The 17,566-nt window shown below is 39.3% G+C and overlaps 1 protein-coding gene across 16 annotated transcripts in view; it reads left to right on the top strand.

Moving 5' to 3' along the window:
• Positions 1 to 17,566, top strand: part of SFI1 (SFI1 centrin binding protein) — a 97,796-nt gene that overhangs the window by 37,559 nt on the left and 42,671 nt on the right. For 11 of the 16 annotated variants that reach the window (XM_027575769.1, XM_027575768.1, XM_027575771.1 and 8 more), the window contains 3 exons: positions 11,173 to 11,295; positions 11,602 to 11,719; positions 13,735 to 13,837. The exons of 1 other annotated variant lie outside the window; for it this stretch is intronic. In XM_027575769.1, the coding sequence (XP_027431570.1) occupies positions 11,173 to 11,295; positions 11,602 to 11,719; positions 13,735 to 13,837 (344 nt within the window). The remainder of the gene's footprint in view (positions 1 to 11,172; positions 11,296 to 11,601; positions 11,720 to 13,734; positions 13,838 to 17,566) is intronic. 4 more of the 16 variants (XM_027575776.1, XM_027575778.1, XM_027575777.1 and 1 more) reach the window with 1 other exon arrangement.

A 17,566-nucleotide genomic window follows, 5' to 3' on the forward strand; every position in this document is an offset into this window, starting at 1 on the left:
CCAGGCGCCTGGTCCCTTCATATCGTTTATGGTTTGATACATAGCTCATTTCTTTCTTTTTTTTTTTTTTTTATGTTAGTCACCATACATTACATCATTAGTTTTTTGGTTTTTTGGTTTTTTTTTTTAAAGATTTTATTTATTTGACAGAGAGAGACACAGTGAGAGAGGGAACACAAACAGGGGGAGTGAGGGGGGAAGCAGGCTTCCCGTGGAGCAGGGAGCCTGATGCGGGGCTCAATCCCAGGACCCTGGGATCATGACTTAGCCGAAGGCAAACGCTTAACGACTGAGCCACCCAGGCGCCCCACATCATTAGTTTTTCATGTAGTGTTCCATGATTCATTGTTTTCGTATAACACCCAATGCTCCATTCAATACATGCCCTCCTTAATACCCATCACCGGGCTAACCCATCCCCTCACCCCCTTCCCTCTAAAACCCTCAGTTTCTTTCTCAGACTCCATAGTCTCTCATGGTTTGTCTCCCCCTCCCATTTCCCCCCTTCATTTTTCCCTTCCTACTATCTTCTTTTTTTTTTAACATATAATGTATTATTTCAGAGGTACAGGTCTGTGATTCATCAGTCTTACACAGTTCACAGCGTTCACCATAGCACATACCCTCCCCAATGTCCATCACCATCCAGCCACCCCATCCCTCCCACCCCCACCACTCCAGCAACCCTCAGTTTGTTTCCTGAGATTAAGAGTTCCTCACATAAGTGAGATCATATGATACTTGTCTTTCTTTGATTGACCTATTTCGCTTAGCATAATACCCTCTAGTTCTATCCACGTTGTTGCAAATGGCAAGATTTCGGGTTTTTTATGGCTGTATAATATTCCATTGTGTGTGTGTACATAGATATATATATGGCACATCTTCTTTATCCATTCATCTGTTGATGGACATCTTGGCTCTTCCCATAGTTTGGCGATAGCTCATTTCTTTTTAGTGCTGAATAACATTCCATCGTCTGGATGTACAATTTATCCATTTCTAAGAGGGACATCTTGGTTGCTTCCAAATTTTGGCAGTTATGAATAAAACTGCTATAAATTTCCATGTGCAAGTTTTTGTATGGACCTAAGTTTTCAGCTCCTTTGGATAAATACCAAGGATTGCAATTGCTGGATCATATGATAAGACTATGTTTAGTTTTGTAAGAAACTGCCAAACTGTCTTCCAGAGTGGCTGTACTCTTGTGCAATCCCAATAGCTATGAATGAGAGTGTCTGTTGCTCCACATCCTTACCAGCATTTGGTGTTGATAGTGTTCTGGATTTTGGTCATTCTTTTTTTTTTTTTTAATGATTTGATAGATGACTTTTAATAAAATCTCAGGCACTACAAAGTATTATAGGAAAATTTAAAATATCAATGAAGTCATAGGGTGTTTGCTATTTTAAGAGTAGATTCCAGTCTCCTTTGCCTGGCATTTAAGGCCTTTCTACATGGCCCTAATCTACTTTCTTCTTATTTTTATTTTTTTATTGTTAATCACCATACATTACATCATTAGTTTTTCATGTGGATTTTGGTCATTCTAATAGGTGTGTAGTGGTATCTTGTTGTTTTAATTTGTATTCTCTGATGACATGATGTGGAGCATCTTTTCATATGCTTATTTGCCATCTGTATATTTTTGCTGAGGTGTTTTTTGTCCATTTTTTTAATTGGATTGTTTTCTTGTTGAGTTTTAAGAATTCCTCGTATATTTCAGATAACAATCTTTTATCAAATGTGTCTTTTGCAAATATTTTCTCCCACTCTGTGGCTTGTCTTTTCATTCTCTTTACATTTCTTTGGAAAGCAAAAGTTTTTAATTTTAATGAAGTCCAGCTCATCAAATTTTTCTTTCGTGGATCATGCTTTTGTGTTGTATCAGCCCAAGGTCATCTGAGTTTTCACCTATGTTATTGTCAAGGAGTTTTATTGTTTTGTGTTTTACATTTAGGTCAGTAGTCCATTATGAGTTAATTTTTATGAAGAACGTAAGATCTGTGTCTAGATTCTTTTTTTTTTTTTTGCATGTCTAAGTCCAGTTGTTTCTGTACCGTTTGTTGAAAAGACTGTTTTTGCTTCATTGTATTGCCCCTGCTCCTTTGTCAAAGATAAATTGGCTGTATTTACATGGGTCTGTTTCTGGGCCCTCTCTTCTGTTCCATTGATCTGTCAGTTCCTTCACCAATATAATTTTGTCTTGATTACTGTAGCTTTATAGTAAGTCTTGAAGTCCAGTAATGTCATTCCTCCAACCTTGTTCTCCTTTAATATTGTGTTGGCTATTCTAGGTCTTTTGTCTCTTCATGTAAACTTTAGAATCAGTTTGTTGAAATCCACAAAATAACCTGCTGGGATTTTGGTTAGGGGTGCTTTGAATCTATAGATCAAGTTGGGAAGAACTGACATTTTTAAAAAAAGATTTTATTTACTCATTTGAGAGAGAGACAGAGCACAAGCAGGGGGAGAGGCAGAGGGAGGAGAAGCAGGTTCCCCGCTGAGCAGGGAGCCCGACGTGGGGCTCGATCCCAGGACCTGGAGATCATGACTTGAGCCGAAGGCAGACACTTCACTGACTAAGCCACCCAGATGCCCTGGAAGAACTGATATTTTGACAATATTGAATCTCCCTATCCATGAAAATGGAATATCCCTCCATTTATGTAGTTCTTTGATTTTGTTCATCAGAGTTTTGCAGTTTTCCTCATATTGACATTGTATATATTTTGTTAGATTTATATCTGGGTATTTCATTTTTGGGGGTGCTAATGTAAATGGTATTGTGCTTTCAATTCCAAATTCCATTTGTTCGTTACTGGTATATAGGAAAGCAATTAACTTTTGTATATTAACTTTGCATCTCAACCTTGCTATGGATTGCTTATTAGTTCCAGGAATCTTTTTGTTTGTTTTGTCAGTTCTTTGGGGTTATCTACACGGACAGTTGTGTCACCTGTGAACAAAGACAGTTTTACTTCTTTCTTCCCAATCTTTGTATCTTTTATTGCTTTTTCTTGTCTTGTTGCATTAGCTAGAACTTCTAATATGATGTTGAAAAGCAGTAGTTGAGGGGCACCTGGGTGGCACAGTCTGTTGAGTGTCCAACTCTTGGTTTCAGCTCAGGTCTGATTTCATGGTTGGTCATGAGATTGAGCCCTGCTTTGGGCTCCTCACTTAGCACGGAATCTGCTGGTGTTTCTCTCTCCTCTCATTCTGTCCCTTCCCCCTCGCACTCTCTCTCTCTCTCTAAAATAAGTAAAGTAAATCTTTGAAAAGGAGTAGTTGAGAGGGGTCATTTCTGCCTTGTATCTGATCTTAGTGGGAAAATTTTGAGTTTCTCACCATTAAGTATGATAAAGGCTTTTTGTAGATATTCTTTATCAAGAGGAAGGCCCCTCTCTTTTTCCTAGTTTCCTGAGAGCCCACATTTACTTTTACAGAAGCTCTTGGGAAGACAAGCACATTATCTCAGAGAAAATAACACCAGGTCAAAGGGAACATTTGTTTGATCCCCTTTCCTATTATCCAGAATCTTTTTTTTTTTTGGAGGGGAGAGGGAGAAGCAGGCTTCCCATGGAGCAAGGAGCCCGATGTGGGGCTCGATCCCAGGACCCCAGGATCATGACCCGAGCTGAAGGCAGCCGCTCAACCAACTGAGCGATGCAGGCACCCCCCTATTATCCAGAATCTTTATCTCTGAGCAAGAACTCCTGTATCTCCTGTATAGTCATATCCCTATGGTTTTTTCCATATGGCATGGTTTTGGCACCTACAACTCATTTAAGCATGATTTCTGTGAACTGGCTATTCGTGCCCTCCCACAGCACCTGGGGTGGCTGTTTGTTTAGCTGTCCATGTGTCAAGTTGCAGTGCTCACTTCTGGTCTTCTATTTTTTTTTTTTTTAAGATTTTATTGATTTATTTGACAGAGGGAGACACAGTGAGAGAGGGAACACAAGCAGGGAGAGTGGGAGAGGGAGAAGTGGGCTTCCTGCAGAGCAGGGAGCCCAATGTGGGGCTCGATCCCAGGACCCTGGGATCATGACCTGAGCTGAAGGCAGACGCTTAACGACTGAGCCACCCAGGCGCTCCCACTTCTGGTCTTCTGTGTCCAGGTTGCCCCTTAGTGATCTTGTGGCCAATTTTGCTCTGGTCAGTATCTGGTTCCTCTGTGAGTTGAGTCCAGAAACCCATATTGAGAGTCTAAGAGAAAAAGGCACTGAGTTTCAAAATGATGGTGCAGCCTGCATTAGCAGCTGCCTCATCACGCATTTCATGTGAATGCCTTGCAGGCGCCTCAAACTCAGCAAGTTACAAATACAACTTGTCAGCTGCCCCACATTTAGATCTGCATTTCCTCCTACTTTTCCTAGCTAAGTGAGAAGCCTTACTGAAGCATGGCCTATCCATTTCTCATGCCTCACATCATTCATTTATCTGTGCTCATAGTATGGCTCCCCAACATGTCCCTTGCCCTCATCTTTTCTTTGCTACTGCCCGATTAATCCTCATCTTTTCCCCAGAGTTTTATAAGTTCCTCTCTTTCATCTCCCTGCATTTATTTTCTCCCCCTTCTCATTGTCCACATGGCTATAATAGTGTTAAGACATACGTAGGATCATGTCACTCCTGTGTATACAAATTCATTTGGCTCCTCTTTGCTAATAAAGTCAACACTCCTTGGTGTAGCATACAAGGTCTTCACCCTTTCTGTTCTTTACCTTCCATATACCCTATGCCCTTGCCACACTGGATGTGTACTTCCCTATCTTTCCATGTTTGCCCCTGCAGTTCCTCCAGCAGGCCCATTTCAAATATCATCTTCCCCATGTAATGTTCCCTTCTCTCCCCCAGCACAGTGGATTCTTCCTCCCCTTGTCTGTTTTCCCAGAATGTAAGAAGCTGAAGCCTCTTAGTTGTAGCACCAGGTGCATTGTTTCAGTATTGAGCTGGTAAGCTGCTTATGTTTTTGTTCCCTTTTTAATTTATACAAAGTAAGAATCACTCTTTTTGGTGTATAGTTCTTTGAGTTTTGAGGAGTGCATAGTTGTGTAACCACCATCACAATCAAGAGACAGAAAGTTCCATCACTCCGGACCTTGTGCTAACCCTCTGTAGCACCTTCCCTCCACGCTTGATACCTGGCAACCATGAACTGGTTCTTTATCACCATAGACTCCTTTTTCTAGAACGGCATATAAGGGGAAGCATACAGTAGGCCAGCATTTTGACACTGCCTTCTTTCACTTCGCATAATGCATTTGAGATTCATCCAAGTTGTTGCATGTATCAGTAGTTCATTCCTTTATATTGCTGAGTAGTATTCTGTATACTGCCTAGTAGGAGCGTATGAAAATTTATCCATTCACTGATTGAAGGACATCTGCGTTGTTTGCAGTTTTAGACAACTATGAATAATAAATCATAAACATTTGTGTATAGTTTTCCGTATGAATACTTGGGTAGATTATCTAGGCATAATTATCTGGTGTGATTAGGCATAGGATTACTGGGATCTTACAATATGTGTATATTTAACTTTATAAGAAACTGCCAAACTGTTTCCCAAAGTGACTGTACCACTTTGCATTCCTACCAGCAATTTATGAGGGTTCTACTTGTTTTGCATCTTACCAGCACTTGGTATTGTCATTTAAAATAAAATTTTAACTATACAGATAGGTGTGTGGAAGTATTTCATTAAGGTTGGAATTTGTATTTATGTAATGATTAATGATGTTGAGTATTTTTTCCTATGCTTACTTGCTATTTATATCTCTTTTTGGTGAAGAGTCTGTTCAAGATCTTTTGTCCTTTTAAATTGGTTGTGTTCTTGTTGAGTTTTGTTAAAAAATATATTCTGGTTACAAGTCTTTTGTGAAAAGCATGACTGGCAAGTACTTTCTCCCAGAATGTGGCTTGTCTTTTCATTCTCTCTCTTTTTTTTTTCTTGTCTTTTCATTTTCTTAACTGTGTCTTTGCAGAGCAAAAATTTTTAGTTTTGAAAAAGTCCAATTTATTATTTTTTTGTTTTATGGATTGTGTTTTTGATACTGTATCTAGGAACTCCACCTACTTCAGTGTCACAAAGATTTTCTCCAGTGTTTTCTTCTAAAAGTTCTATGGTTTTACATATGGATCTTATATATCCTGCAACCTTGCTAAGTTCATTGATTGGTTATAGGAGCTTTTTTGTGGATTCCAAGGGATTTTTCTATGCAGAAAGTTAAGTCATATGTGAACAGAGACTTTTTTTTTAAAGATTTTATTTATTTTTCAACAGAGAGAGACACAGCAAGAGAGGGAACACAAGCAGGGGGAGTGGGAGAGGGAGAACCAGGCTTCCTGTGGAACAGGGAGCCTGATGCAGGGCTCGATCCCAGGACCCTGGAGATCATGACCGGAGCCGAAGGCAGACGCTTAACGACTGAGCCACCCAGGTGCCCCGAACAGAGACATTTTTGTTCCTTCCTTTACAGATTATTTTTATTACACTGGCTAGAGCTTCCAGTAAGATATGGAATAGGAGTGGTCAGAGTGGACATCATTGCCTTGTTCCTGATCTTAAGGGAAAAGCATTCAGCGTTTAATCATTAAATATGATGTTAGCTGTAGGTTTTTTGTAGATGTCCTTTGTCAGGTTAAGGAGTTCTATTCCTAGTTTTCTGAGCATTTTTATCAGTAAGAGGCATTAAATTTTGTCAGATGATTTTTCTGTATCTATTGAGATGATTCACTGCTTTTCCTTTTTAGTCCATTAATATGGTGAAACAGAGCAATTTTCAAATTTTGAACCAGCCTTACATTCCTCAGATTAATGCCATTCTTTATATATTGCTGGGTTCAGTTTGCTAATTTTTTTGTTGAGGATTTTTACATCTGTGTTTATGAGGATATTGTCCTGTACTTTTCTTTTGTTATAATGTCCTTGTCTGGTTTTGGTTCGGGGTCATACTGGCTTCATAGAATGAGTTGGGGAGTGTTTCATCGTCTTCTATTTTCTAAAAAGGATTTGTAGAATTTGTATTATTTCTTCCTTAAATATTTGTTAAAATTCTCCAGTGAACTCATCTGGGCCTGGAGTTTTCTTTGTTGAAGAAGTTTGAACTTTGAATTCAAGTTTTTGAGTAGATGTAAGACTATTTAGGTTACCTCTTCCTTCTTGAATGAGTTTTGGTAATTTGTTTTTCAAGGAATTGGTCCATTTTAAATATGTTGTTTAATTTATGGTATAGAGTCATTTGAAGTATTCCATTTTAATGTTAATGCCTGCAGGGTCTGTAGTGGTAGCTCTTCCCATTCTAATATTGATCATTTATGTCTTTAGCCTTCTGTTTTTAGTAAGTGTGGATAGAGCTTTATTAGTTTTATCCTTCTTTTCAAATAACCAGCTTCTGCATTCATTCTCTGTTGTTTTTCTGTTTTCGAGTTCCTTGATTTCTATTCCTGTTTTTATATTCTCTCACTTCTGCAAGGTTTGGTTTTAATTTGTTTTTTTCTATTCTAGTGTCTTAAGATGCAAGCTGAGATTATTGATTTGAGGACTTTCCTTTGTTCTAACACAAACATTTACTGTAATAAAGTTATCTTTAAGCATGGCTTTAACTGCACCCCACAGATTTTAATATTTGCAATTTTGCTTTCATTCAGTAAGAAATGTTTTCTTTCCCTTTTTTAAAATAATTTATTTTCCAGAGAGAGAGCACGTGAGAGAGCACACAAGCAGGGGGAATGGCAGGCAGAGGGAGAAGCAGACTTCCTGCTGAGCAGGGAGCCTGATGTGGGACTCGATCCCAGGACTCTGGGATCATGACCTGAGCCGAGGGCAGCTGCTTAACCGACTGAGCCATCCAGGCGTCCCTAAGAAATGTTTTCTAATTTCCATTAAGACTTCCGTTTTGACCCACAGATTATCTAGAAGTGTGTTTAGTCTTATATCAGGGACTTTTTTTTTTTTAAGATTTTATTTATTTATATGACAGAGACACAGCGAGAGAGGAACATAAGCAGGGGGAGTGGGAGCGGGAGAGAGTGAAGCAGGCTTCCTGCTGAGCAGGGAGCCGGATGTGAGGCTTGATCCCAGAACCCTGTGATCATGACCCAAGCTTAAGGCAGATGCTTAACGACTGAGCCACCCAGGCGCCCCAATTGGGGACTTTCTAATACCTTTCTATATTTATAGAAATAGTTCAAAATATCTTTATTAATTTCTACTTTACCCCATTAGGAATGAGAGAACAGACAGTATGATTTCAGTTCTGTTAAACAATTTGTTAAGATTTGTTTTATTTTGTTTGTTTTAGAACATTTATCTTGTGAATATTCCATATTTCAGGAATATGCATTCTGCTACCTTATATTATTTGCAAATAAATACAGCTATATTATGGAGTAGAAAGAAAAGTCACTTGAATTCTTCAGATAAAAAGAGTTGTTTCTGGAGGTGCCTGGGTGGCTCAGTCCATTCAGTGTTTGACTCTTGGTTTTGGCTCAGGTTGTGATCTCAGGGTCATGAGATCGTGGAGTCCGCTTAAGACTCCGCCCCGCCATGCATGCGTTTGTGTGCATGTGCGGGCACTCTCTCTCTCTAAAATAAATTTTTAAAAAAGAAGAGTTCTTTTTGACATATGACAGTTGTCTCAGGCCATGCCTACAGACCTCAGGGAGTGTCTGTTCATTTTTGCGCTGTTTTTTTAAATTTTATTAAAATTCAATTAATGCAGTATATTATTAGTTTCAGAGGTAGAGTTCAGTGATTCATCAGTTGTATGTAACACCCAGTGTTCATTATATCACGTGCCCTCCTTAATGTCCATCACCCAATTATACCATCCCCCTACCAACCTCCCCTCCAGCAACCCTCAGTTTGTTTTCTGTGGTTAAGAGTCTCTTACGGTTTGTCTCCCATTCTGATTTCATCTTGTTTTATTTTTCCCTCCCTTCCTCTATGATCTTCTGTTTTGTTTCTTAAATTCCACATATGAGTGAAATCATATGGTAAGTCATCTGATTGACTTGTTTCCTAATACCCTCTGGTTCCATCAACATCATTGCAAATGGCAAGATTTCAATTTTTGATGGTTGTGTAATATTTCATTGTATATATCTACCACATCTTCTTTAGCCATTCATCTGTTGATGGACATCTGGGCTCTTTCCATGGTTTGGCTTTTGTGGACATTGCTCCTTTAAACATTGGGCTGCAGTTACCCCTTCAGATCACTACATTTGTATCTTTGGGGTAAATACCTAGTAGTACAATTGCTGGGTCATAGGGTAGCTCTATTTTTAACTTTTTGAGGAACCTCCATACAGTTTTCCAGAGTGGCTATATCAGCTTGCATTCCCACCAGCAGTATAAGAGGTTTCCCCTTCTTTTGCATCCTCACCAACATTTGTTGTTTCCTGACTTGTGAATTTTAGCCATTCTGACTGGTATGAAGTGGTATCTCATTGTGGTTTTGATTTGTATTTCCCTGATACTGAGTGATGTTGAGCATTTTTTCATGTGTTTGTTGGCCGTTTCTATGTCTTTGGAGAAATGTCTGTTTATGTCTTTGTCCATTTCTTGATTGGATTATTTGTTCTTTGGGTGTTGAGTTTGGTAAGTTCTTTATAGATTTTGGATACTAACCCTTTATCTGATAAAACATTTGTAAATATCTTCTCCCATTCTATAGGTTCTCTTTTGGTTTTGTCGACTATTTCCTTTGCTGTGCAAAAGCTTTTTTACCTCAATGAAGTGCCAATAGTTCATTTTTGCCTTTATTTCCCTTGCCTTTGGAGACATGTCTAGCCAAAAGTTGCTGCGGCCATGGTAAAAGAGGTTGCTGCTTGTGTTCTCTTCTAGGATTTTGATGGATTACTGGCTCACATTTAGGTCTTTCATCCATTTTGAGTTTATTTTTGTGTATGGTGTTAAGGAAATGGTCCAGTTTCATTCTTCTACATGTGGCTGTCCAATTTTCCAAACACCATTTGTTGAAGAAACTGGTTTTTTTCCATTGGATATTTTTTCCTGCTATGTCGAAGAAGTCGATCATAGAGTTGAGGATCCATTTCTGGATTCTCTATTCTGTTCAATTGAACTATGTGTCTGTTTTTGTGCCGGTACCATACTGTCTTGATGATTACAGCTTTGTAATAGAGCTTGAAGTCTGGAATTGTGATGCCCCCAGCTTTGGTTTTCTTTTTCAACTTTCATTTGGCTATTCAGGGTCTTTTCTGGTTCCATACAAATTTTAGGATTATTTGTTCCAGCTCTGTGAAAAATGTTGATGGTATTTTGATAGGGATTGCATTGAATGTATATATTGCTCTGGGAAGCATAGACAGTTTAACAGTATTTGTTCTTCCAACCTGTGAGTATGGAACGTTTTTCCATTTCTTTCTTCCTCAATTTCTTTCATGAGTGTTCTGTAGTTTTCAGTCACTCTTGTACTGTTAAGTAAAAAAAGTAACAAGTACTTTCAGGCCTTAGGGAAGCATGGTTCTCAGATTGTCCAGAATCATGGCAGAGACCTTATTGTAGATTCTTGGGTACCACCCTCAGAAAATAACAGCTTGCATTTATTGGAGACTCTTTTCATCGATGATCTCATTTACTCTTGGCAAACACACCTTTAAGGAAGGCGCCATTTTGCATATGAGGAACTTGTGCGAGGTTACTCAGCTCAGTATTCAAACCTGGTTTATCTCACGTAGGAACCCAAACTCTTAAACCACAGCAGTGTGGCCCAAGGGGCTTGAGGAAGCTACATGTTAAGTTCTCCATGTTTTAACCTGACTTGTCAGTTGCTTTGAAACATAAATATAGCTCTCATCGTATTGACCACATTTTGGAGAATGACCCGAAAATGATTGACATAATTTTGTTTTCTCTGTGTTCTAAAAAGAACAGAAATTTATTTCATTAGACTTTGATAATAAAAATGCAATTTACTGCAAAGGGAGACCTGTGGACCTTTGCGGTTTCCGTATCTAGTAAAGTCTCTTTTCTCCAGGATCATTACTGATCCTTTTTATTCTGTTTTCCAAATAGATATAGATGGTATCCTTTTCTTTTGTGTTGCTTATTGTTTCAAAACAGCAAGTTTTATGACATGATTTCTTCTTCTCTTTTAACTTTTTACTGTGGAAAATTTTACATATCTACAAAATTGAAAGATGGAATAATGAACCTCCATGTACCTGTCACTCAGCTTCAACAATTACCAACTCAGACCAGTCTCAAGCCTCTGCTCTTTTTTTTTTTAAGCCTCTGCTCTTTGTATTCATATCATTTTATCTGTAAGTATTATGGAACATATCTCAAAAAATAAGGGCTTTAAGACAAAAGATTTCTGGACAGTGTAGTATATTGATTTTCCTGTGTTTTGTAGATGTCATCACTTACATAGCCATTCTTCACGGGTACTTGCATCCAGATTTATTTTGTAGAGCTTCACAACTTTTCCACCAGGGGGCACTTGAAGGCTGGAGGAATTTAGATCTTCAAAAGGAGGGATGAATACAGAGAGCCCATGAGCTTTTATCATAACCCAGAGTAAAGTATCTCTCCCTACTCCTCTTTGAAAATCTTTCTGGTGCATCTAGATGCAAGGCAAAAGATGTGGCAGGCCTGGAAGTCCTGGCTGATCTACGTGGTTTTTCGTAGAACCAAACTTCAGATGCAGACCACCGCCCTGGAGTTTAGGCAGCGGAGTATTTTGTGGTGAGTGTGCTCCTTTGTCCTACAGATCAGCAGCAATCGTCTTACCCCAGCCTTGTTTCAGGAAGCATTAAAAACCCACCTTAAAAACAGTGTTTCAAACATAATTGATGTTTAATAAATATTTATTGACAGCTTGTTCCACTATACAATCAGGTTTTCACACAATCAGAAGTAACACTAATTGAGTACTTACTATGTTCTAAACCCTGTGTTAAGTTTGTGTGTGTTAATTTTTTTAATGTAAAGTCTCATATTATCGTCACCATAAACTAAACTAAGTACTGTTTTTGTAAAGACGAAGATACACAAAGAGTCTCAGAAAGGTTGAGTAACTTGCCCAAGCTCATATAAGTTGTAATTGGCAAAATAGGGCTCACCTACCCATCTTTCTGATGCCAAAGCCCATGCTCTTAACTGTTCTGCACAGCCTTTCATCAGCACTGTCCACACTTTGGAGAGACATGAGTTAGATGACTTTGAAAGCCAAGCATGTGTAACAATGAGCTGCTTTATAATGGGACTGATCCCACTGTACATTATCTCTGGTGGTCCTTTGGTGTCCTGAATGGCAGCATATTAAAAGCTCAAAGAGCTAGACTCTCTATGTGGTATGGATAAGGGCAGAAGCTTTGCAGTTAGACTGACAAGCTCAAATCCATGTTCTGACATGCAGTGTTGGGTCCTTTCACTTCTCCACATTTCACTTTCCTCATGTGTGAGACAGGCACACCATTAAGTGTCTTTCAGGGTTGTCATGGGAAATAAATATGGTAATATCTAAAGTATTTAGCACGGTATCCAGAACATCAGTACACCTTAAAATTCTTTATTTTAAATAACTTTTTTAAGTTATTTTTATTTATTTGGCAAATTTTTTTTTAAAGATTTTATTTATTTATTTGACAGAGAGAGACACAGCGAGAGAGGGAACACAAGCAGGGGGAGTGGGAGAGGGAGAAGCAGGCTCCCCGTGGAGCAGGGAGCCCAATGTGGGGCTCGATCCCAGGACCCCGGGATCATGACCTGAGCCAAAGGCAGATGCTCAACCAGCTGAGCCACCCAGGCACCCCTATTGGCAAATTTTTAAAAGATATTAGAGAGCGCGCACGAGCACGAGTTGGGGAGAGGGGCAGAGAGAGAGGAGAGGGAGGATCAGACTCCCTGCTGAATAGGGAGCCCGATATAGGGGGGCTTGATCCCAGGATCCTGAGATCTTGACCTGAGCTGAAATCAAGAGTCAGACACTTAACCAACTGAGCCACCCCGGCATCCTGGCAAATATTTTTAAATGCTTAATAAGTATGCATTTCTATTAGAGTCTATAAGAGATATTTTTACATAATCTTATTTATTCAGTGTATATTTATTGGGAGCTTAAAATGTTCCTAGTACTACACTGGGTGCTGGGGCTGCATTCAGGGAACTTGTAATTCCCTAAATGCTTAAAAAGATAAGTAGTAATGCAGGATAGTTTGAGATATTGAAGTGAGTGATGCGGCTAAGCCTGGCCCAGATTAGGAGGACAGAAAGATTTTGCTAGGTTAGAGTAACCAGGCAAAGTGAGTGTTTCTGTGAAAAAAAGAGGTTACAAACTCTCATTTCCTCACTACTATTTTCCTGCAGCTGATTAGAAAATAAGCAGAAAAGAAGCCAAAACTGGAAATCTAAAAGCCATATTTTTGCAGATTATTCTGTAAAATCTCCTGTTTTTTTTAATGTTGGCAATAATTCATAAATATATTTTTTTAAACCTGTGTAGTTCCAAATAGAGCATGTCCATAGTTTCTAAGGCTGGAACCTTAGGAACCATCAGTTTACAACCCGTAATTGGCTATTCTAGAACTATTTCTCGATTGTTTTTTTCAGCAGTGGCTCCAACCGATGTCAATTAAGATGGCTGGCACAATGAGGGATAGGGACTTGAGCCGAGGGTCCAAGGCCCAGCCCTCACTCCTCTTCTCTTTTCTGGGTGGCTTTTTTTTGATTGGTTCCGTCTTTGATTTGTTCTTTGGCAGGCTGTGGTGGAGCCAGTGGAGGCAGCAACTGGGACAGGTGCGTGTGGGCCATGCCCTGCTTGCATCAGCTGTGAAGCACAGGGCCCTGAGCCTTCAGCTGCAGGTGGGTGCAGCCGACTGTGGTTTTGATATCTCCTGTCCATGTCGTCAAGCCCCATACCCACAGAAGGTGGGGTTGGACTCCCAAGTAGAAGGCTGGCCATCATGCTGCTGCCTCTGTCCTAGGCCCTCCCTGCAGCGAAGGGGGCTGGGCAGGCGGTGGAGGGCAGAAGCAACATGAAAGGCTGGGCTCAGCGGATAGAAGCTGCTATTAGGAATATGCTGAATGTGATTACCAATGGTTTGCACAGCGTTTCTGCTAATTGTGGTGCTGGGAAGGGATTTATAAATTGGTTATAAATATGATTAAAGAAACAGCATTATATTCTTTATTTCCTTGTTACTGTTTTCCTACATCAAGTTGGAAAATGAGGGCAGAAAAGAAACTAAGACTGTAAAGAAAACCTGGCTTCTATATATAATTTTGCCTATATTAGGGGAAGCCACTAGCTTTTGGTCAGTAATAAAGGCCTAACATCTGTACCAAGACGATGCTGTGGTGAAGCTTTCTTATGACCCTTGATATACTTTGAGTTTCTGTCACTTTTTGGGTCTGCTTGGTATTCTGGGTTTCCTAAGTCAGTTATAGAGAATATAACAGGGAATAGGAAAAAAAAGAAGTGACTGCTACTATACATAGGAGTAAATCGCTTTTTAACCTGACAACATGTTGCAGAAGCTATGCAAATATATGCAGTATGTGGAAATCACATGCAATTAGCAGATACAATCATCTAGATTAGGGGTCTGCAAACTGGCCTGCAGGTCATATTTGGCCTGCTGTCTGTTGTTATAAGTAAAATTTTATTGGGATGCAGTTATACCTGTTCATTTATGTATTGTCCAAGGCAGCTTTCAGGGCTTCAAGGGCAGAGTTGAGTAGTTCTGGCAGAGAGACCGTGTGGTGTGCAAAGCCTAAAATAGTTATTATCTGACTTTTAAGAAAACAAATTGCTGACCTCTGAACTCATGAGGTCTTCAGAGGCAATAGCAAGGAAATGAGATATTTCTTGACAGTGATAATAATAGTAACAAGAACAGCAGCAACGGCAAATAACAATTGTGGTGGTCTAACTTATACTAGGTGCTGGACTAAGTGCTTTACGTGTGTTATCTCAATTAGTTTTTGTTTTTGGTTGTTTTTTTTTTTTTTAGTCCTCTCTACAACCAATGTGGGGCTCAAACTCATGACCTTAAGATCAAGGATTGCATGCTCTTCTGACTAGGCCAGCCAGGCACCCCTCAATTCTTTTTTAAAAAACCATATTATTATTATGGAAACTAAGGTTAAATAACTTGAATCAGTTAGAGTTAAATAACTTGAATCAGTTAGTCAGACACCTAGCAAAGGTCAGAACTAGGGTTTAAACCCAAGCAGCCTAACAACTGCAGAACCATTCTTTTACCCGTCCTGCTCCACTGTCCTTATTAGACGTGTAATCTCAGGAAGGAGAGGAAACTGACAAATGTGAAGATGCCATCGACATAGAAACATAATGAGACTGATGCTCTGTTCCTGGGGGACTACAGCTGTGTGAGTGTTCTTTCTTTCAAAGAGCTGCTTTGAGGGCTTGTAAGCTCATTCTGCTGGTGCTGTGATTGCTCAGAACACTTTCAGAATTCCCTTTACACTGTTGTCTTCAAAGCTCGCAACAGAGTTGACTGAATATTTTTAGTGATAGGTTTTCGTGCTTAGCGGTTGGAATTAACAAAACAGCCAGGAGTCACTCAGAATCAAATCCAGTGAAACATGTGAGTTATCAAAATCATATTGATTTGGACCAAAAGCTGTGGAAGACTCCTAAGACCAGATTTTATTGTGTGGATTATGAGCAATAATGCCTTGTGTCTGATAAGTACCATATGGTTTACCAAGAACTTCCACTTAAGGCATTTCTTTTAACCCTCAAAACATCTCTGAACTAGATCGGGCAGACATCATGAGATATGGGAAATTTTTATAAATATATGTACTTGAAACATAGAAACACTAAATATAAAACATTTATAAAAACATGAACAGATACCCAAGTACCCACCACCCAGATTTAAAAGGTATTAGCATGCTCCACACCTGCCCAGACACAGCTCAAGCCCTACCTTTCCTCCCTTCTGCCACCGTTCCTCCTCAGAGGTGGGTCCTGCATGGATACAAGGTCGCCATTCTCTCATCATCTATTTACCTGTAGAAATGTGCGTATACATACCCACAAAAAAGAAATGTTCAGGTTTTGTGTAGTTAGGAAATTTATGAATGATGTCATACTGTACATTTCCTCTGTAGCTTCCTTTTTTTAATGCAACAGTATTTTTTGAGGCTTATCCTTGTAGGTACGTAGAGATCTGTTATCTGTGTACACTATGCCATTGTATGAATAGGCACAGTTGATCTGTTTCAGTAGTAGTCAGTACTAATACTAATGATGGACTATTACTTCTACATTTTTGCAATTACAAGTGGTGCTGCAGAGAACGTTTTTAAAACATAGATCCTTGTGCAAGAGTCTGAGAGATTCTCCAGTCTGGTTCCTAGAAGTGACATTGTTGGGTCATCAGGTATTCATCTCTCCATCCTTATTAAGGATTGTCCAGGGCTTTCCAGTGCCAGTTTATATGCTGACGTTTCAGTTCCCATTTCTTTCAGCCTCCTCAGCCCTTTGCGTTGCCAGACTTGGTCCTCCTCAGCAATTGGATGTGTGTGGAGTGGTTAACTTCATTGTCGCCTTAACTTGTATCTCACTGATTCTTAGTGAGGCCCGGCATCTTTTCAAATGCTTGTTTGTCTTTGGGTTTCTGCTTTTGAGCTGGTTCACATCCCTCACTGTTTTTTCTGTTGGGTTATTTGGCTTTTTCTTTTCTCATACTGATTTGTGGACATTGTTGTAGGTTCTGCTTACTCATCTTTTGAGTGTTATGTACTTTACAGCTACTTTCTTCCAGTTTATAGCTTGTCTTTTTGCTTTGCTTATGGTCCCTTTTTTTTTATGCAGATGTTATTAATTTCAACCTAGCCTAATTTATTCTTGTGGCTTACACTTTGGACTTTAATACATCTTGGGTTTAATTTTACAAATTGCGTGAAAAATGTCTCAGTTTGTCATCTTCCATATGGATAATTAATTGCTGTAGCACTATTTGCTGATTCATCCATCCTTTATCTTTTTTTATACTGATTATCAATCTACCTTCATTATAGAGCAGGGTCTCATTTTTCACAGGTCTGTTCTGGGCTCTCCGTTCCATTGGTCTGTATTTCTGTCTCTGAGCCAATACCACACTGTTTTAATTGTGATTTAATGAAGCAGGTAAGAACGAGCCGATTCTTCCATCAGACTGCGCAGGTTTTTGCTTCCATTGCTGTTAGCTTTGTACTTTTGAATGAGTTACTTACCCTCCCTACACCTTAGATTTCATATCTGTAAGTAGATAATAACAGTACCTTCCTCATAGGATTGTTGAGGATTAAGTAATATGCTTAGAGCAATATTAATGTAATATGTAATATAATATGCTTAGAGCAATGCCTAGAATATGGAAAGCTCAGTAAATGCTAGCTGTTTATTACTATTCCTACTTTTATGATCTATCTCTTAAGTCTTTTGTTTTATTTAAGCCATCTCCACACCCTACATGGGGCTCAAACTCACAACCCCAAGATCAAGAGTCCCATCCATGCTCCTCTGACTGAGCCAGCTAGGCTCCCTTATCTCTTTAAGTCTTTATATATGGAAGA

Source organism: Zalophus californianus, chromosome 14 (assembly GCF_009762305.2).
Source record: "Zalophus californianus isolate mZalCal1 chromosome 14, mZalCal1.pri.v2, whole genome shotgun sequence".
In the NCBI taxonomy this organism is placed as follows: Eukaryota; Metazoa; Chordata; class Mammalia; order Carnivora; family Otariidae; genus Zalophus; species Zalophus californianus.